The sequence below is a fragment of the Pelophylax lessonae genome (genome assembly GCF_965119305.1).
Source record: "Pelophylax lessonae genome assembly, chromosome: 1".
Lineage (NCBI taxonomy): Eukaryota > Metazoa > Chordata > Amphibia > Anura > Ranidae > Pelophylax > Pelophylax lessonae.
Window position 1 is genome coordinate 497,716,253 of NC_138768.1, and position 21,951 is coordinate 497,738,203.

General features: G+C 42.9%; 1 protein-coding gene across 2 annotated transcripts in view; it reads left to right on the forward strand.

Moving 5' to 3' along the window:
• MFSD12 (major facilitator superfamily domain containing 12) overlaps positions 1–21,951 on the forward strand; it is a 388,387-nt gene that overhangs the window by 318,951 nt on the left and 47,485 nt on the right. For both annotated transcript variants that reach the window (XM_082275559.1, XM_082275560.1), the window contains exon 9: positions 15,264–15,394. In XM_082275559.1, coding sequence (XP_082131685.1) covers positions 15,264–15,394 — 131 coding nt within the window. The remainder of the gene's footprint in view (positions 1–15,263; positions 15,395–21,951) is intronic.

Below are 21,951 nucleotides of genomic sequence, written 5' to 3' on the forward strand. Positions count from 1 at the left end.
GTAAATTTAGTTTGGGTACAGCATTGCATGACCACGCAATTGAGTCACGCAGTGCCAAGTGGAAAAAAAGTGGCCTGGTCATTAAGGGGGAAAATCCTCAGTCCTGAAGTGGTTAATGAAGGCTAGGTTCAAACCTATGCAGGCTGCGGTTGATACGCTTTTCCGTTGCGTTGTGTTTTTGGGAGGTGTTGCCATGAGAGAGAAAGCAGCGGAAACGTATCAAAAACGCAAACGTGTTTCCATTGTCCCACGTATATGAAACCAAAAATGCAACCTGCTGCAGGCAAAAAAGTCTCTGACCCTTTCCAAAAAATGCACCGGTTGAAGACGCAAACACAGATAAGAACATGTCCCGTAAGAAATCCTGTTAACTGGGTTTCTGTGAAACATAAAAAAAATACATAGGTGTAAACCTACCCTAAAAAAAAGCATTTTAGGTGCACTGCCTATTAAGAGAAAAAGAAAAGAAATAAAATTAAAAGTAATGTCACAGCTTTATTGAAGCTGATTGCAGGTGTAATTTTAAACGTGCACATACAGTGGGGATCGAAAGTTTGGGCACCCCAGGTAAAAATTTGTATTAATGTGCATAAAGAGAGAAAGAAAGAAGCCAAGGAAAGATGGAAAAATCTCCAAAGGCATCAAATTACAGATTGGAAATTCTTATAATATGTCAACAAAAGTTAAATTTTATTTCCATCATTGACACGTTCAAAACTACAGAAAACAAAAAATTGGCGTCTGCAAAAGTTTGGGCACCCTGCAGAATTTATAGCATGCACTGCCCCCTTTGCAAGGCTGAGACCTGCCAGTGTCCTGGATTGTTCTCGACCAGGTGATGTCAGTCTCAAAGGTTTTAAATGCCCAGACTCCTCTGACCTTGCCCCAACAATCAGCACCATGGGATCTTCTAAGCAGTTGTCTAGAAAACTGAAAATAGTGACGCTCACAAACCTGGAGAAGGCTATAAGAAGATAGCAAAGCATTTTCATATGTCAATATCCTCTGTTCGGAATGTAATTAAGAAATGGCAGTCATCAGGAACAGTGGAAGTTAAAGCAAGATCTGGAAGACCAAGAAAAAGATCAGACAGAACAGCTCGCAGGATTGTGAGAAAAACAATTCAAAATCCACGTTTGACTGCACGATCCATCCAGAAAGATCTGGCAGACACTGGAGTTGTGGTACACTGTTCCACTATAAAGAGATACTTGTACAAATATGGTCTTCATGGAAGAGTCCTCAGAAAAAAAACAATTCTACGTCCTCATCACAAAAATCAGCATTTGAACTTTGCAAATGAACATATAGACAAGCCTGATGCATTTTGGAAACAAGTTCTGTGGACCGATGAGGTTAAAATTGAACTTTTGGCCGGAATGAGCAAAGGTGCTTTTGGAGAAGTAGGGGCACAGAATTTAATGAAAAGAACCTTTGTCCAGCTGTTAAGCATGGGGGTGGATCAATCATGCTTTGGGGTTGTATTGCAGCCAGTGGCACAGGGAACATCTCACAAGTAGAAGATAAAATGGATTCAATAAAATTTCAGCAAATTTTGGATGGTAACTTGATTCCATCTGTGAAAAAGCTGAAGTTAAAGAGAGGATGGCTTCTACAAATGGATAATGATCCTAAACACACCTCGAAATACACGGGTGATTACATCAAGAGGCATAAACTGAAGGTTTTGCCATGGCCTTTACAGTCTCCTGACCTCAACATAATTGAAAATCTATGGATAAACCTTAAAAGAGCAGTGCGTAACAGACAGCCCATATATCTCAAAGAACTGGAAGACTTTTGTAAGGAAGGATGGGCAAAGCTACCTCAAACAAGAATTGAGACTCTTGGCTGGCTACAGAAAGCGTTTACAAGCTGTGATACTTGCCAAAGGAGGCAGTACAAGATATTAACTCTGCAGGGTGCCCAAACTTTTGCAGACACCATTTTTTTGTTTTCTGTTATTTTGAAAGTGTAAATGATTGAAATAAAATTTATCTTTTTTTGACACAAGAATGTCTAATCTGTAATTTGATGCCTTTTTGGAGATTTTTCCATCTTTCCTTGGCTTCTTTATGCACATTAATACAACTTTCGATCCCCACTGTATACAGTAACTTCATAGCTCCAGTGTGCTAATGTTAAAAGGCAATTCATGGCGCACACTTTCTATCTCCTCTTTTACATGTGGGTGACTCCCATAAAATTGGTACATTAACCACTTGCCGACTACCTAACGACAATTTACGTCGGCAGTCAACCCCTCTCAGACAAAGCGACGTAGGTCTACGTCGCTAGCCTGTAAGGGTCTAGGGAGCGAGCGCGCGCCACCGGAGGCGTGCTCCCGTTCGGTCACAGACCCCCGCGCGAGTGACATCGGGTCCGCTGGTCACTTGCGATCGTCGGTTACAGCGGGAGAAAGGCAGGCGGCTAATGAAAACAAAGCTGCCTGACCAGTCTCCCCTGTGTAACAGCACAGATTATTCGGTCCTGCTATGAAGGACCGTTGATCTGTGCTGTTACTCACAAAGCCACATCCAATCACAGTAAGAATCACGCCCCTAGGGACACACTTAACCCCTCGCTCTCAAAGTTAACCCCTTCACTGCCAGTGTCATTTTTACAGTAACAGTGCATATGTATAGCACTGATTACTGTAGTAATGTCACTGGTAACCCCAAAAGTGTCAAAAATATCAGTCAAGGGTCCGATCTGTCTGCCGCAATGTGGCAGTCCCGCAAAAAAATCGCAGCTTGCCGCCATTACTCGTTAAAAAAATAAAAATGCCAAAAAATCTTTCCCTTTGTAAATGCAATAACTTTTGCGCAAACCAATCAAAATACGCTTTTTGCTTTTTTTTTTTTTAACCAAACATATGTAGCATAAAACAAATTGGCCTAAAATGTTAAAAAATTTTGAATTTTACATTTTTTTGGGGAATTTCATATAAAAAATGTGAAAAATATTGTTCTTTTTGCAAAATTGACGCTTTTTTTTGCTTATAGCGCATGATCAAAAAAATCGCACAGGTGATCAAATACCACCAAAAGAAAGCTCTGTTTGTGGGAAAAAAAAGGACGTCAAATTCATTTGGGTACAGCGTCGCACAACCGCGCAATTGTCCGTTAAAGTCACGCAGTGCCGAATCGCAAAATAGGCCCTGGTCAGGAAGGGGGTAAAATCTTCCGGGGCTTAAGTGGTTAATATTAGCTGGTGATTCAAACCAAGTTCTCACCTTTTTTGGACAAATCCCTAGCAGCTCCTTTGTTGAACTCCAAAACACTCTTTAGCTCAATTACTCATACAATACAACCTTGTTGACTCGTGGAGAGAACTTCATCCAACCAAAAGGAGATATACTCATTTTTCATGTCCACACAGCTCCTTATCTTGTATAGATCATATCCTCCTTTCTCTCGGCATGACTCCTGAAATCCTTTCTTCTACAATTATCCCTATCGCTTGGTCAGATCCTAGCGCCGTTTGTACCACTTAACTTCAGCCGTTCCTAAAGCCTTTTATCCCACCTGGTATATGAGCGATAATTTACTGAAAAATCCAATTCATTGATCTGAATTGGCTAACATCCTCTCTGATTATTTAAATCTTAACGCCACACCTGAAATGTCACTGGTAACCCTTTGGGAAGTGCACGGTCAGAATTATTGGGGGAGATTAAATTTTAAAAAAAATGAAATATGTCATATAGAAATTTTGAGCAGTGACATCCATTTTTGTTAAGGTTATTGAAAGGTTAAATCTCCTTTTAACAAAAAGTGTCTATTCAGAAGATTCTTAAACATGTTTACCCAAACATGCTGTGTTGACCTAAGGTAATAAATAGTCTGTTTAACTTTCTTTAGATAAAGTCTAGGACGCTATACCAAGGTAATCTTATCTGTGTGTGGGACCATAAAACACAAGTCAGTATTTTCTGTGTTTAGACCCATTTAAAAATAAGATTTACAGATATATTATCCTATGTGTAAAAGAATATTAACAATTAAATATATATATGAATAACATACATAGATATGTAAGAAAACCTTCTATATTAAAGTTGTTTCATATTCTTGCTAAAAAGTTTTAACTGATATTGATGACTCATCTCTGTTTGTCCAAGAGAGGCTTCAGTAAACATTTGTAAATTGTAAGATGTAGAAATTAATCATAAAACTTTTCTAACCTTGCCAGACTCTAGAAGGTCTGAGATTGTGAGCTCTTTGTCAATATAAGGTGCAAAGTTTATTTGAAGGTAAATAATGCTACTATATTCTGTGTACTGAAGCTAAGAGCAATACAATACTGCCATCTCTGGTGACTGACTACTACTAATTGAAGTCTTAGGTTTAGACAGTCATTTCCAATATATATATAGATATATATATTAAATAAGATATATTAATTATATTATGGTGTTACCAGATTTAATCCCTTATTTAGATACATGATGGATATATTAAATGGACATGTAATAGATGAGAGTATGGATAAATTATATTGTTTTATGATAGTCTTAAATGGAGAAATCATCATTTAATTTTAATATACTGGTCAACCAAGAGGTGTCACCCAATGACCTCACCAGTTAATGAATAAGATGTCCCAACCAATGGGGATAATGTTACTCCCTCTGGGTTTAACTTATGGTAATTTTAATAGTCCTTTGTTCAATACCATATAAAAAGGAGAACCCAGATGTAACTGGGGACATTGCACAACATACATTACACATACAACACACACGCTACTACAGCCATGCATAGACTCATCTATACATACTCCATTTTGCTCCATCATATATCTGAATCTTGGAAAGACGCCAAACGAAACTGCTCCCTAACTGGCCACCATCTTGGGAAGGCAGCCATCTTAAGAACTCTGGTAACAACCATTCTAAGCTAGCCATTTTAAATATGCTAAATATACTTGCTGTTTGTTTGATATTATTTACTATCATTTATTTCCTTAAATGTTTTACATTTCATATTTAAGGGTAACAGAGTCCCAGCCGTATTCACCATATGTAGATTTTTCTCTAAGAGCTGATTTTTGCTTTTTATACGTTTTTATTAATATCAGATTTAGCGCATATTTGGGTATTAGTCTCACGTTTTGCATGGCCTATTCTCACTCCATCTGCAGTGGAGTGACTGTCGGACTTGGCAATTCGCAGACAATTGTGGTCTGATTATATAGAACTTTCATTTATGGTTTATACTATACCTGGAGAAAACAAAATTTTGCTTTTTTACTTTCATTATTGAGCTACAAATCACATTGCATTTATCGTTTTAAGTGTGTATTTTATGTAGTTATCTTTGTATCATCTCAAGTTTGATCATTTATTGTGAATACATGTCTTGTGAATAAATATTCTTATATATTCCATACTGTAGACTGTTTTCACTAAGATTGGTATATGCTTTCAAAAAGAAATTAATCAATAAAAAGAATTGGCTACATATTGATTTGTGGAAATAAGTTGAGATTCTCCTACCTCACAGATCTTTGCTTATTGACATAAATAGACACTGTTATATTCAGAGCAGTATAAATATTCTGACAGCACAAACCGGTTCTCAGGGGAATATGTATGCGTCAAATGGCCCATTTTTAAAAGGGAACATAGAACCCTTAGTAAAAGGCTACGATCAACTTGTCATGACTTGTACTGTACAGCATTCCAACACGATCCCTCAATCGCCCGGAAACTTGAATTTGAAAAAGCTAAACTGGAATTTGACTTATTTCTCACTGACTCGGCAGACAAATCTCTTTGCAGATCCCGACATAACTTTAATCTCAAACCTAATAAACCAGATACCCCTATGGCTCGGATGCTTAAGGCGTTGCATTGCCCTGCTAAGCATATCCGACTTAAAATCGCAAAAGATACCTATTCTAGTAACCCTGTCAAAATTCTCGCAAAATTTTAAATATCATCTTGTAACATTGTATACGTCTGAAGGTGAATTAGACCCTAACGCAACCACCTCCTTTTTTTCCTAATCTAAACCTTCCCGTTCTTTCTGCTACTCAAATGGAATTGATGGAGGCTCCCATTATGCAGGGTTAAATTCTGGAGGTCATGAAGACTTGAAAAAGTTTGGTAGTAAAGTGCAGAGAACCCATCAGGGCCTGGTCTCTTTTTACGTTTTAATCTGTCTTCGCCCCTCTTCTATCCAATGCTTTTAACTCTCTTCTTCATGGTACTTCTCTAGGTAGGGACTCCCTCAGAGCTACTATCTGTATAATTCCTAAACCTCATGTAGATTCCATCTGGTCTAATTATTGATCCTCTTTTGAATTTGGATATTAAGATCCTGGCTAAAATCATTGCTCAGAGACCAAATAACTTTTATTGGTGAGATCATTCACCGTGATGAAGCAGGCTTTATACCCAGACGCCAAAAAGGTGACAATATTCGGCATTTGCTATCTTATTGTCTCATTCTTGAAAAACGGCATATCCCTACATGTTTTCGATCATTGGATTTCAAGAAAGTATTTGATACTATCTTTGGGTCCTACATAAATTTCCCTACTTCGTAAGTGGGGCTTTGGACCCCATTTCTTGACCTGGGTGGCTGCCTTAAACAATAAACCTAGAGCCCACATTAAATATTCAGGCTTTAAATGGGATACTTTTCTTGTACACCGGGGAACACGTCAAGGTTGTCCTTTATCACCTCTACTTTTCGCCCTACTCATTAAACCGTTGGCCTACCATATTCGATTAAATACCTCCATCAAAGGTATTGAGCTATGGGGTCACCACCACAAATTGTCTATTTGCTGACGATGTGCTTGTATTTCTCTCCTCCCCACACATTTCTCCACCCTATCTTATTAACAATCTTAAAGAGTTTGCCCACATTTCAGACCTATGGGTAAATTTTCACAAATTTACAGCTTTGAACATCAAATTATGACAGTGAGCTCAGTCTTGCTCAATTAACTTTACCCTTTTCATGGTCCCCACACCACCTTTCGTCTCTTGGCATTAAACTCGCAGCTAACCTTTCTACCTTATTTATAGTCAAATACACCGTTTTGTTGAAGAAAATAACTGACCTTTTTGAAGTTCTGGGTGCCTCTCCCACTTTCTTGGATTGGAAAGATTAGCGCTATCAAAATGTTAATTCCTCCCAAACTCCTTTTATTTGTTTAGGGAGTTCTCCTGATCTTGGTACTGGACCACTTTTCCGCGTCTTACAGTGTAGAGTTTTCCCATTTACATGGGATCGCACCCGGCCACAAATTCATAGTTATACTTTGTTTCTTCCCAAGGTCCATGGCAGACTGGGTTTTCCTAACTGTTTCGCATTACAGAGCTGCCCAGATTGCCCCTGTCACCAAATATCATGCTACTAAAGAAATTCCACTTTGGGTAGCTATTGAATCAAACCGAACTTGATCCCTATTCAGTATCCAACCTCCTCTGGTTGAATCCTAAATCTCGTCCACCTGCTCTGAACCCTATTACTAAACACATCCTTTCAATCTGAGATGATGTGAAAACCACATATGGACTTCAGTCTGCACACAACCCCCTTCTTTCCTTCTTACAAAATCCATTATTCTATCCTGCCTGGGTTTCCCCAAGATCTTTCTGCAATTGGACCACCACTGGACTCTAATTCGCTTGTATAACATGGCCTCTCCCTCAGGCCTATTACCATTCCCCGATCTATGTGAAACTTTTTTGACTTGCCCAACTCTGAAATATTCCGTTATTTGCAAATCAATTATTTCTCTATCGTTCATTGATGGACGCAGTTCTCTCTAATTTATATCAGTAGGGTTATACTGCCCCCGACAGGAGTAGGACACGAGGCAGAAAAAAATTCTGGCTACACTCTCTTCCTGCATAGGATGTCAGTTTTAATCTGCCTGGTCAGGAGTAAGGATCTAGTTCCTTGCTGGGATCTTTGGTCCTGGCATAGAAGTATTTTTTTTATGTAGAATGTTTTTTTTTTTTTTTAGCTAGCCTTTTTTTCTCCGGAACCTCCGGAACCTTTCTTCTGTGAGATCTTCAAGCAATTATGCCTGGCTGGATCCCTATATGCAGTGGTCACCCCAGTCTGCCCAGCGAGCGCGTGCAGACTTTGACCCCCACACTGGGTTGGCCGCGACATAGTCCCACTGTACGGGGACTGGCCCCACGAGTTAAACATCTCGCCAGAACGCACACGATAGGGTCTAGGCTTATGTCGCAGCGTTCCTATTTGGCCGATGGCCCCCCTACTTTGGTGGCGTGGGGTCCTGTCAAGAGATGGCGCCCGCCTATGTTGTTGTTGTGAGTAAACGTCGACCCGCCCCCCCTCCCTGGTGGATTTTGGGGTTGACGCGGGCCCTCCCTGGGATGGTCGGACCCTCACACTCCTGAGTTTCCCTCTGTCCTGTTACCCCAGCTCATTAGTGTGCCTGGCCTCCAGGGGACGCTGTAGCGCTGTGCGGCCGCTTCTTTTGGAAAAAAAGTAATTTGACATTTTTTTTTTTTGTTTGCTGGCGGGTTCCTAAAGTTCAGTATGGACCCTGCAGGCCTTTTATTCCCACCTGACCCCCTTACGGAGGCCTCAGGGCCTTCCGGATCTCCACCGTCAGTCTATGCCCTTTTCAGCAATTCGCGAAGCATTTGGGCCCTGGTGGAGGTGGGATGTGCGCTGAAACGTATTCTTCACCTACCCCTGCCCCATCTGATATCTCGGATTCTGAGTCTGACTCAGCCGTCACAGACGTGGGCTTCCCTGCTAGGTCTGTTACCTCGCGCCCTGTCTCCTCGGATGATGATGACATTTCTACCTCCCCTGCCACGCTTGATACAGGCGCTGGTGGATGCACTGGCTGTTTTCGGTGCGTGACACCCTTCAATTTGGAGGACTCAGCGGCGGCTGCGCCTGGGGCGCAGGTAGCATCTGGCACTCACATGCCATCCGGAGCAGCTTATTTTTGCTAGTATGCTCATGTAAGATGGGACCGTCTGAGATGTTCCCCTGGGGTGTCTAAGCGTCTGCTGGACGTTTCCCTTTTTGGGAGTCTCTGGTATATAGGACTGTTCCGCCTTTAGTGAACGTACAGTCTCTTGCTGTCTAGGACTACCTTTGTTCCGGTGGAGGAATCCTCGTCTGTGGGGATAGGATGATCTGTACTCCCTGGCGTAGTCTGCACTGGGAACAGTGCGCGCGAGTTCCGACGCCGTGACTTGGTGTGGGCAAGTCCCTCTTGCCCTAGGGGAGCTATTGGACCAGCTGCCGCAGGGGCTGCACTTCGTTTGCGATACCTCACTGGAGGAGGCTCCTTTGTATGGGTCACCTGTCGGTTTTGGCGGTGGTTGTCTGGCGTATACTTATCTGGAGTGTTATCTGGTCTGCGGATCACACCTAAAGAAGGCCATAATGGATCTCCCTTTTCAGGGAGATCGCCTGTCTGGCGCTGCCCTGGGTGACGTTATATAAGAGTCTCACGGGGGGGGGGGGTTGCTTTTCTTCCACAGACTAACAAGGGTAAGGGCCTGCGTCGTAGACGGGGTTCCTCCCTTTCGGCTCACAATTTCTCGTCCCTCTGGGACAGTTAATGTGGCGAAGTTCTTCAAGACTTCCTCGGGTGGTTCCAAACGACCCTGGTCTGGCGAACAAGTGATTGTTGGTCAAAATTCAAGTTTGTATCGGTTCGCACTTTGGTGGCTTCCCTACATCAGGGGGATTCCTGGCCTCCATAGACATGAAGCTGTCTACCTTCACATCCCATTGTTTAGGACACCTACGGGTTCTCCGTTTTTTGCCGTGGGGAGGGATTTTCATCGATATGTGGCGTTACCCCTTGGTCTCGCTGCTGCTACTAAGGTCTTCACAAAGGTGTTGGCACCAGTCCTGACGCTGTTGTGGCAGCGGGGCATATCGGTCCTGGTTTCCTGGCCGATCTTCTCTGTTTGGTGTCTCCTACGGTGCAGACAATGGAGTTGAAGTCACCATGAGAACTTTGGAGGAGTTCAGATGGGTTCTGACTCTTCTGAACTAATCCTTGGTCCCTTCCATGGGACTAGACTCTCTCTGGGCCTGGCCTTGGACTCGTCCTCAGTCAGGGTGTTTCTCCCTCGGGGGAAGAGTCTCTTGGAACCTCAGACTGCGGTTCGGCTGTTCCTGTCCTGCATATGGTCATCCCTTCGGGCCTGCATGCGAGACGGCAATCCTTCTCAAATGGGACAAGAACATACTGGAATTTACGGATCCGGCTGACCATGGAGTCTTGTTCTAGAATCCTTCCTCCCCTTTTTACTGGACAGTTGTCATTGCGGATGCAAGTCTGTCCGGGTGGGGTGGAGTCCTCGGCAGGTTCTCTGCTTCGGGAGTATGGTCCCTGGAGGATCCAGGTTTCGGATTTACTGTCCTGGAGCTGAGTGCTCTTGCTTTGCCTAGTTCACTGGATCAGGCACCTGCAGCTGTCCGGTGCTCGTTCAATCGACTACACTTCGACCGTGGCTTATGTCTTTACCAAGGGGGCACCAAGGGTGTCCTTGCGGCTTTAGGAGTGACCATTCTTCATTGGGCAGAGCGCCTTGTTCTGGCTTTCTCTGCTGTTCCCTTTCCGGGTGTGGAAAATTGGCAGCCGACAGGCCTTGGATGCAGGAGAATGGTCTCTTCATCCGGAGGTGTTCCAGCAGTTGTGCGTTCGTGGGGGCACTCCAGACGTTGTCCTGTTGGCGTCGCATCTTCAGGATAGTGCATAGGTCGTGGTGCATTTCCCGGGACCCTCTGGCGGGTGCAGTGGTGGCACCCTGGGTTCTTTCATAGGCAAGAACATTCCATAGGTTCAACATGAACGATGCTAAGAAGTTGGGTATGGTCGCCTGCGCACGGCTGATGCCGGCAGGGTCGTGTGAGAGTGCTCATGGCTGGGCCAAGATCAGTATCAGCTGCTGTCTGCCTTTCCTCCTCTCGAGTTGCTGCCAAGGATCCTTCGCAGGATTGTGGCGGAAGGGATTTAGGTCTTTCTCGTGGCTCCGGACTGGCCTCACCGGGCTTGGTTCGCTGACCTGGTCAGGCTTGCCGCTGACCCTCCTTGGAGAATTCCTCTCGGAGGGTTTGTCTCCGGGGCCAATCTCTCGTCTGGCTTTACGGTCACTGGCTTGGATGTTGGACAGAGGATTGTCTGCTTCAGTGATTCTCACCCTGCGTAAAGCGTGGGAAGCGTCTTCTAGGATGATTTATTTTTTTTCATCATATGAGAAAGCCGTGTATTGCGTGGTGAGTCTCCTTGGGCTCCCCCCTCGCTCTTACTCAGTGGCCGGATCTTGGCTTCCTTCAGCAGGAGTTGATCAACAGTTGGCCTTGAGTACTGTCAAGGGTCAGGTTTCGGCTTTGTGTTTTTTTTTCCTTCAACAGGTCATTGGCCGTCCGTTCCCTGGTGAGTGACTTCTTCCAAGGGGTGCGACACTTTGTTCTTCCAGTGCGACCTCTGTCCCCAGCTGGGGACCTTGATTTGGTACAGTCGGTTCTTCAAGACCCTCCTTTTGCGAATATCGAGGGTATCCGTATCCCCTGCCTACCTTATTACAGAAATTGGCCTTCTTGGTTGCTTTCACTCTGCACGCAGGGTGTCGGCACTGGGGACATTGTCCTGTCGTCCTCCCTATGTTGGTTCATGGGGCCAGGTGGTACTTTGTCCCGATCCATCATTCCTTCCCAAGGCGGTTTCTAGTCTTCACTTGCATCGGGACATTGTATTGCCAGCTTGTGTCCTAAGCCCCCTCACCCTATGGAATGTGCGTTGCATATTCTGAATGGAATAAAAACAATATCTGTGGCGCTAAACCCTATCTAGTATAGTCCCAGATATGAGAAAGCAGTCCATAAAGATCCGTCTCCACACTTGAGAAATATTTCCAAAGTAGAAGAACCACCACCACCACCAGAAAGCACTCCAGCACCAATACTCCTTACCAGATGTAGTTGATCTCCATGACAGATCAAATGCGCATAAACGGTAGGTATAGCAACAGAAGGGTTCCCAAAATGTTGTCCAATAGGCTCACAGAATGGTGTGGTCACATTAACAACTTCCAGGATTTGTTGCAGAATATAAATACGATGTAGTCTCCGTTGAAAAGACTAATTCTTTACAGAATGTTGTAAAGAATTAGTCTTTTCAACGGAGACTACATCGTATTTATGATATTCTGCAACAAATCCTGGAAGTTGTTAATGTGACCACACCATTCTGTGAGCCTATTGGACAACATTTTGGGAAGCCTTCTGTTGCTATACCTACCGTTTATGCGCATTTGATCTCTGTCATGGAGATCAACTACATCTGGTAAGGAGTATTGGTGCTGGAGTGCTTTCTGGTGGTGGTTCTTCTACTTTGGAAATATTTTTCAAGTGTGGAGATGTATCTTTATGGACTGCTTTCTCATATATCTGGGACTATACTAGATAGGGTTTAGCGCCACAGTTATTGTTTTTATTCTTTTATAATCTGCCATATTCCAGATTAGTGTGGCTGCTTTACCCTTAAGTTTTTAACATATCAGTTTGTTTGTATACAGTTCACATATGTTTCCTTGAGCGCAGCAATAGTGTAGGTTTTATATTCTGGATGGAGTTCGGGCACTCGAGGGGTATTTGGCGACTACGCAGTCTTCCCGTAGTCAGGTTCGTGCTCTGTGCTCACAGATGGCCCAAGAACAGGGCTGCCTGCATCTGCTGTGACTATTTCCAGGTGGATCGGACAGTCGGTGGTGCAGGCTTCTTCAATTAAGAGTCAGGTGCTACCTTTCCCTGTTTCGGCAATTTCTACTCGGACGCCTAGTGCTTCCTGGGCTTTTCGCCATACAGCCATCTGTGCTTCAGGTTGCAAGACTACCTGGTCGTTTGTTCGCATTTTATAAGGTAGATGTGCTGGCATCTGCAGATGCCTATTTTTGGCCGCAAGGTTTTTTGCTGGCTGCTGTTTGGAAGGCTTTTGGCCTTCCTTGAGGGTGTTTACTTGTTTAAGGCGGGCCTCATCTTTTGTTCTGATGAGTCCTATGTTGCCTGGTCGGCTATGTTTAACCTTGGGAATTTGTTCTTTTCTGCTGTTCCCACGCCTCATTTTACTTTTACTGCTTTGGGATGTCCCTACTGATATGAATCAGAGAGAACTGCGTCCGTCAATGAACGATAGAGAAAACTGTTTTTTTTTTTTTTTACTTACCGTAAAATCCTTTTTCTCAAGTTCATTGACGGAAACAGTACCCGCCCCTCTATTTTTGAGTTTGGTCGGTGTTACTTTGTCACAGCTTTGATACAAAACTGACATCCTATGCAGGAAGAGAGAGGGTGTACTCTCGGACTGCCCATAGGTGTAGCCAGAATTTTTTTCTGCCTAGCGTCCTACTCCTGTAGGAGGCAGTATAACCCTACTGATATGAACTGATATGAACTTAAGAGAAAAGGGTTTTACAGTAAGTCAAAAATCCAGTTTTTTTATTCTACGCACACGTCTAGAGATCTCCCTTTGAATCCGCTATCGCCCTTCAAACATATATGCTATACAGAGCCTCATGCCAGAGGCTTAATTTCAAAATTGTACCTGCAATTACTTACCAAACCTGATATTGGTCCCCAACATATGTGGCAAAATGGGAATCTGATTTAGGTCGCACCTTTACATGACACAATATGATTTGACATCTGGACTAATACCAAATCCTCCTCCACCAACACTGTTGCTGTTGAAGCCTCCTAGAAGGTCCTCATGCGCTGGTATCTGGTTCCTGCCAGGATTGCCAAATTTGCTCCTGACCATTCAGGACTCTGCTTTCGTGGCTGTACAGAGTTAGGCACACACCTACATACTTGGTGGCATTGTCCGATTGTCACTTCATTTTGGGGTAAGATCTTTGATCTTGCATCTGCGATGTTTGACACCCAAATTCTACCTAACCCGGTAACGGCTCTTTTGAATGCTAAACCAGATTGTCTTTTGCCAAAACAATTCAGACTTTTATCCAACTCCTCACAGCTGAAAAGCAAACGATAGCCAAAGCACGGAAATCCCCTTCTTTAAATTCCCATGAAACCAAGCACCGTATGGCCATTTGTGCCATGTTACAGCTTTAGATAACTCAACCTTGAGCAAATTTGATTCAATCTGGAGACTGTGGATTTCGAAAATTCTTCCTCCAGATTTTAATGAATCTGTGCTACTTTTTTGTTAATACCATTATCCACATCGACTCATGCGTCATGTCGATTCCTGCCCTATTCTCGAGATCTACATTCTACCTTTCTTTCCTTCCTTTTCTTGACTCTGCAGCCTCTTTTCTCTATTCTTATTCGGCTTCCCCTCCTCCTTTCTACTTCTTTTCTCTTTCCTACACCCTTATTATATGGTTTTCTTTAAATACAAATATTTTTAGCTACAGTCATCTATTTTCCAAATACTCGGTTCCTATCTCATGATGTCTTTAGAGGACACCCCATGCCTACATTTTTCTTACCTTATTGCTCCAAACGAAACATAGTTCTTCTTGATGCCCTATAATTCTCACGTTATATTAGTTTGTTGATTTTCTTACTGCATGGTCTCCTTCCGGGCCACAGTTTGATCCCTTTTGGGGTGTCCTGGAGGAGATCATGACCATGCTCCCTCCTTCCTTTACCCTGATTGAACTCCACCTTTGCAATATGGTTCTATACTTCAAACTTGATATGTTTTGTTCCTGTTTGGACCTTGTGCTATGCAATTTTCATGTATTTGGGAAATTACTTCCACGTCCTTATCTATTTGTTATATGCTCTTAAACTAATAAAATATTTTGAAAAAGAAAAAGCTATTCATGGACATTAAATCTGAAACTGAATGGTTTTTGTGGACAAATGCAATGGTATTGATGGGTCCCTACTAAGAGTTGATGCTTTCTAAAATAGCAAGTGTCCTTTTTGCAAGCTGTGAATGTGAACCGATGAGATTTTAAACAGTATTAAACCCAAAAACAAAAATGTATTTTATTGCTGCTTACCAATTATATATGGTATGAGGTAAAGAAAGGTATAAAAAAAAAAAGTGCCACCACATGTAAGGATTGGTAATCTGCAATATATTGCATTTGTGTTTAAACACCACTTAAAGTGTTTGTCAACCAGCAGAAGTAGAATATAATACTGGAGGGCATATTACTTGGGGGCAAAATTTTAAATCTATATGAAAATGAAAGAAAATGCAAAAATATGTATAGAAACATGTATGAACATTAAGCCCTTTTTTTTACTTTTTAGTACTGAACTCTGCTGTCCAGCTTGTATTCCTTTCTACCGCTGGGTGATGGTGATCGTAACTGGAGGACTTGCGTTAGTGAGTGCTTTGCCTCTATGCTCCATCATGATCTGGCCTATCAAAGTGCGGTTTTGTAAGTATTGATGTTGTTGTATAAATATTATAGGTAACCCATAAGTTAACTTCTTGGAGCGCTTTTCCCTAATAAATTGACGTACATTTTACTTTGTTTTAAGGGTTTTTTTTTTTTTTTCCATTAGTCCAAGATCAGCTGTAGAGTAAATATATAAGGCTTTTTTTAATTTTTTTAATTTTTGTATTTTGACAAAGCTTTATAGGCCAACACTTTTTTTCAGTTCTCTTCTAGGAAGAGGAACTTCACCCAGGTTTGGGAAAATTAAAAGCCAGCAGGTACTAGTACTGTAGCTGCTGACTTTAAGAAATGTATTTACCAGCTCATGCAGTCCAACACTGTGTGCCATAGCTCATGCTTCTCTGGGTCCCTATTTCTCTATCCTGTCTCTTTTTCAGGAGCGGACTGTCACTTCCTGATGACTCAAAGCTGGCTTCCTGGTGGGCATTTGCGAGACACGGCCTGCCATGAGACCATGAGACTGGCCCTACAGCCTCCTGGGATGTGCAATGCTATTTCAGGAGGCTGGTTGCAGTCTAAGGTGACATGCTCACCGCAGCCAAGGAACAAAAAAAATTGGGAGTGGTACTTGCTACCTGAAAAAAAAATGCTATTTCAAAGCAAGCTGGGGGAGAAGAATTAAATTCTTAATCCTCACAGGATATAGAGTTAATTCTTAGACCTTAGGTTTATGCTCCACCTCCGGGTGATCTACAAATAGGATTGGTTAAATGTGCTGGTTAGGCGAGTGAGTGGTGGCGCTGCCTTAACTGTATAAATTGGCTAACATAGCATATTATAAAGTGCAATGTGCAAACAATACAATGGGCAAAAAATAAAGTGCATTAATTCAGTATAAATAAACCTGGATCAAGTGACTGATTTGCTAATGCACATTTAATTGCAAACATATGCAATGAATATACCAGTGAAAAATTGATGTGCAATTTCTAAGTGCATTGTTCTAAATACAAATCCCATTGTTCGTTGTACATAAGAAAATATAAAATATGTGGAACTCCTTTCCGCTGGGGCATTTTTATATAGTGTTTGTGCTGTAAACAAAAAAACATTCATAAATAGTGATGGGTGGCTAGCAGATCTTCAAAGGTGCCTTGCAGTTCATCAAGTGCTGCAGTGCAGTTGTGGTGTAAATTCACTTAGGCTGTGACAGGATGCCCTTGAGCTCACTCATGACCCCTTCTAGGAATGCACTCACCAGATTGTGGACCACATTAAGGGGAAATCCACCTTTAAGGGGAAATTTTCCTGCCTCCAACGGGTATTGGTATGCCTCTTCAAGATCCTCCGGAAACCCCGCTTTGTGTGACTCCACTTCCCTTGTTTCTCATTAGGGGTGGTATCCCCTCATAGGTAAAGAGAATCCTCCATAGTGTAATATTGTTTTAAAGAGCGTAAACACATATCAGTAAAATCAGTTCCTCCTCTCTCGAATACAGGAAGTCTGGGTTCGCTGGTGCGTTCCACGGACGAAAACCAATAGTGACGTTAGACTCCGCCCTACGCATTTGGTCACTCTGACATCATCAGGAGCGGCGTCATGTTGTTTTATCTTCCAGCTTATGTATGGTGAGGTTACCATGCAACCAGGCCATATGATCCTCTCCCCTCCTATCAGGATAGTCTTTGTATAACCCGTCCCATAATTAGAGGTTGCAGTGATTAACGGATGTGCCCTGTATATTAAAGCTGGTATAAACGAATGAATTTAATTATTAGTATGGGGCATGGTGTACATAGTTACATAGTTACATAGTTAGTGAGGCTGAAAAAAGACACAAGTCCATCCAGTTCAACCTATGATGTGTGTGTGTGTTTGCTTTTAACCGTACATTGTATACCCCTGTATGTTGTGGTCTTTAAGGTGTCCATCCAATAGTTTTTTGAAACTATCAAGGCTCCCCGCTGATACGACTGCTTGTGGAAGAGAATTCCACATCCTTACCGCTCTTACAGTGAAGAACCCCTTACGCACTTTAAGGTTAAACCGCCTTTCCTCAAGTTTTAGTGAGTGGCCACGTGTCTTATTGTATTCCCTTACTCTGAATAGTTTGTTCCTTATGCTAGGGTCGCCAGTACAGTATTTGTACATTGATATCATATCCCCCCTCAATCGTCTCTTCTCCAGAGAGAATAAGTTCAGTGCTTGTAGTCTTTCCTCATAGCTGATGTCCTCCATTCCCCTAATTATTTTTGTTGCCCTTCTCTGGACTTTCTCCAGTTCCAGCACATCCTTCCTGAGGACCGGTGCCCAGAACTGGACAGCATACTCCAGATGTGGCCGGACCAGAGTTTTGTAGAGTGGAAGAATAATCTCTTTATTTCTGGAGTGAATCCCCTTTTTTATACAACCCAGTATTCTGTTGGCTTTGCTTGCAGCGGCTTGGCATTGCATGCCACTTCCAAGCCTGTTGTCTACCAGTACCCCCAGGTCCCTTTCCATCCTAGACTCACCCAGAGGTTCCCCCCCTAGTGAGTAGCTTGCTTTCTGGTTACTGGCCCCCAAGTGCATTACTTTACATTTTTCTACATTAAATCTCATCTGCCATGTAGGTTTTTAGGAGCCACATTAAAACATATAATTGGCAAAGATAACTGTTAAAAAGATATGTTAAAATCATATATCCGGGATCGTTGCCTGGGTTGCTTGTTAACCTGATAATAAATCTTACACAATACATAGGACCCATTATAATGTAATATGACTCACTAAGTCGCCTAAAAATATATATATTTTAAAAGTGTATATATTAAACACGTGTTTATTAAAAATTGGTGAATATTAGGTGAGGGGCCTAATTGTCCACTGTACCTTAAGGGCATAATTATGTGTAATGTTAATGGGAAAATATGAATAGCGATTAAATAAATACCCCCTGGTGGTGAGAATGTACATGGCGGTAACTTATCGGTAACTTGGTAATCTCTGATCCACAAAACTTTTGTAGTAGGGAGGCTGAATTTAATTTCCATATATAAAATGTATTTTATTACTAAAAAATGCATTTGTACAGGAAGGAATTAATATACATTATGCTAAACATAGCATGTTTTAGGAAGAGACCATATTATGCTGATGGGCAAAGGGTTAACTGGAAATGAAACAATTGAGGTCTCCATCGATGGGGACTAAACCCCCATTTTTATTTATGGATTGTCTCCATATTTAATAGTCCTTTCTTTTGCATGGTTGCGCTATTCTTTTTTAATATACATGTTGCTTGGTCCATAGCTGCACCGGCTTTAGATATACATGTTCAGGGTTTGCTCCCCCAATTTTTTGCTTGTTTAATATCTTCATAGTTGCATAGTGAGGTTGAAAAAAGACATCAGTCCATCTAGTTCAACCTTTGATGTGTGTGTGTTTGCTTTTAACCGTACATTGTATACCCCTGTATGTTGTGGTCTCTAAGGTGCCCATCTAATAGTTTTTTGAAACTATTAATGCTCCCTGCTGATACGGCTGCTTGTGGAAGAGAATTCCACATCCTTGCCGCTCTTACAGTGAAGAACCCCTTACGCATTTTAACTACCTCCCACCCGGCCATAGTACATATACGGCCGGGCGGGAGTCTCGTCCTTCTGAATGGACGTTCCGGAACGTCCTTCAGAAGGAGAGAGATCGCGCCGCCGCGGGCACGCGCAGCGGCGCGATCTCGATGTGCCTGTGTCCCTCGGACACAGAGCGACATCATTCGGCAGGAGGGCCCTGTGATTGGCCCTCCTGATCACATGACGGCTGTGTCCAATCACAGCCGTCATGTAATGTAAATAGAGCCGTTGTAACGGCTTCGATCTCTTATCCTCCTGACAGATCCTGTCAGTGAGGAGAAGATCAGAGGATCGGTGCTGCTGCGGGGGTGATCAGTGAGTATTTCTAATTACTCACTGATCACAGGGGGGGTCTGTGCTGGTAATCAGAACATTGATTACCAGTGCAGCCCTGGGGGGGGGGGTGCCACTAAGCCACCAGGGATGACCACCAGGGATGCCCACTATGGCCACCAGGGATGGCAAGCAGGGCTCAGAGAGCCCCCCAGTGCCCTCCCTATCAGTGTTGCCCACCAATGGCATCTATCAGTGCTGCCCACCAGTGCCATTATTGCCATCTCAGTGCCGCCCACCAGTGCCCATTATTGCCCACCAGTGCTGCCTATCAGTGCCCCCGATCAGTGCCGCCGATCATTGCCGCCCAACAGTGCCACTATCAGTGCCCATCAGTGCCGCCAATCAGTGCCCATCAGTGCTGCCTATCACTGCCCATCAGCGCTGCCTATCAGTGCCCACCAATGCTGCATATCAGTGCTATCTATCAGTGCCACATATCAGTGCCCATCAGTGCTGCATATCAGTGCTACCTATCAGTGCCCATCAGTGCCGCATATCAGTGCCACCCCATCAGTGTCTCCTCATCAGTGCCTGTCAGTGCGGCATCATCAGTGCTCATCAGTGCAGGAAAAAACATATCTATTTACAAAATTTTATAACCTAAACAAAAAAACTTTTTTTTTTTTTTTTTCAAACTTTTCAGTCTTTTTTTATTTGTGCACCAAAAAAGAAAAAACCTGACGGTGATCAAATACCACCAAAAGAAAGCTCTATTTGTGGGGAAAAAATGACACAAATTTGGTTTAGATACAGCGTTGCATGACCGCGCAATTGTCATTCAAATTGCAACAGCGCTAAAAGCTGAAAATTGGTCTGGGAAGGAAGGGGGTTTAAGTGCCCTGTATTGAGGTGGTTAAGGTTAAACCGCCTTTCCTCTAGTTTTAGTGAGTGGCCACGTGTCTTATTGTATTCCCTTACTCTGAATCGTTTGTTCCTTATGCTAGGGTCGCCAGTACATTATTTGTACATTGATATCATATCCCCCCTCAATCGTCTCGTCTCTTCTCCAGAGAGAACAGGTTCAGTGCTTGTAGTCTTTCCTCATAGCTGATGTCCTCCATTCCCCTAGTTATTTTTGTTGCCCTTCTCTGGACTCTTTCCAATTCCAGCACATCCTTCCTGAGGACCGGTGCCCAGAACTGGACAGCATACTCCAGATGTGGCCGGACCAGAGTCTTGTAGAGCGGGAGAATAATCTCTTTATTTCTGGAGTGAATCCCCTTTTTTATACATCCCAGTATTCTGTTGGCTTTGCTTGCAGCGGCTTGGCATTGCATGCCACTGCCAAGCCTGTTGTCTACCAGTACCCCCAAGTCTCTTTCCATCCTAGACTCACCCAGAGGTTCCCCCCCTAGTGAGTAGCTTGCTTTCTGGTTTCTAGCCCCCAAGTGCATTACTTTACATTTTTCAACATTAAACCTCACCTGCCATGTAGTTGCCCACCCCGTTATTTTGTTCAGGTCCGCTTGTAAGGTTTCCACATCCCGCATAAAAGATATTGGCATGCTTAGTTTAGTATCATCCGCAAATACTGAGATTGTACTAGATATCCCCTCCTCTAGATCATTTATGAATAAATTAAACAGGATTGGTCCCAGGACAGAACCCTGGGGGACCCCACTTTCCACACCCGCCCAATCCGAGTACTCCCCATTAATCATCACCCTCTGGACTCTCCCCTGGAGCCAGTTCTCTATCCAGGTACTCACCTTATGGTCCATACCTACCTTCCTTAGTTTGTACAGTAAGCGTTTGTGGGGAACGGTGTCAAAGGCCTTTGCAAAGTCCAGATACACCACATCCACAGGCTTTCTTTTATCTAGGTGGCAGCTCACTTCATCATAGAAGGTTAGTAGATTGGTTTGGCAAGAACGATTTTTCATAAATCCATGCTGATTACTACTAATAATACTGTTTTCATCACTAAAGTCTTGTATTTGATCCATTAACATCCCCTCTAAAATCTTGCAGACTACAGATGTTAGGCTGACCGGCCTATAGTTACCCGGGATACACCTCGGCCACTTTTTAAATATTGGTACCACGTTGGCTTTTTTCCAATCGGCTGGCACCATACCCGTCTGTAAACTATCCTTAAAGATCAAGAATAATGGTCTGGCAATCACCTGGCTGAGCTCTTTAAGAACCCTCGGGTGCAAGCCATCCGGTCCCGGGGATTTATTTATGTTAAGTTTCTCTAGTTTATTTCTAAGTCTATCTTCACTTCACCAATGATCGATTTTTGACAGTTTTTTGAAGATTGGTTCACGCACATAGGACTTTGTTTTAGCACAGTTATTTTGGACATTTATTTCACCCTGAATCTGCATATTACATGGATTGACTTGGGTCATTTATTTTGTACGCAACATTGGTTCACGATTTTTTGGACATTGAGCATATTTGTAGTTATTTTTTTTGTTGCACATTTTGATTTATTCACAGCATCATTGTTTTGATGAATCATCGTTATATTGTGTTTGATTTAACACGGATTTATATATACACTTGATTCTATTTTTTGAATTGGCGCCGATCTTGTTCACCATACACATTGCAATTCACGGTGGGGACACCGATTCAGATTGGCAGCTTTTTCGTTTTATGTTTTCGGATTGTTTGCTTCTATCAAACTCCTCAGGTAGCGC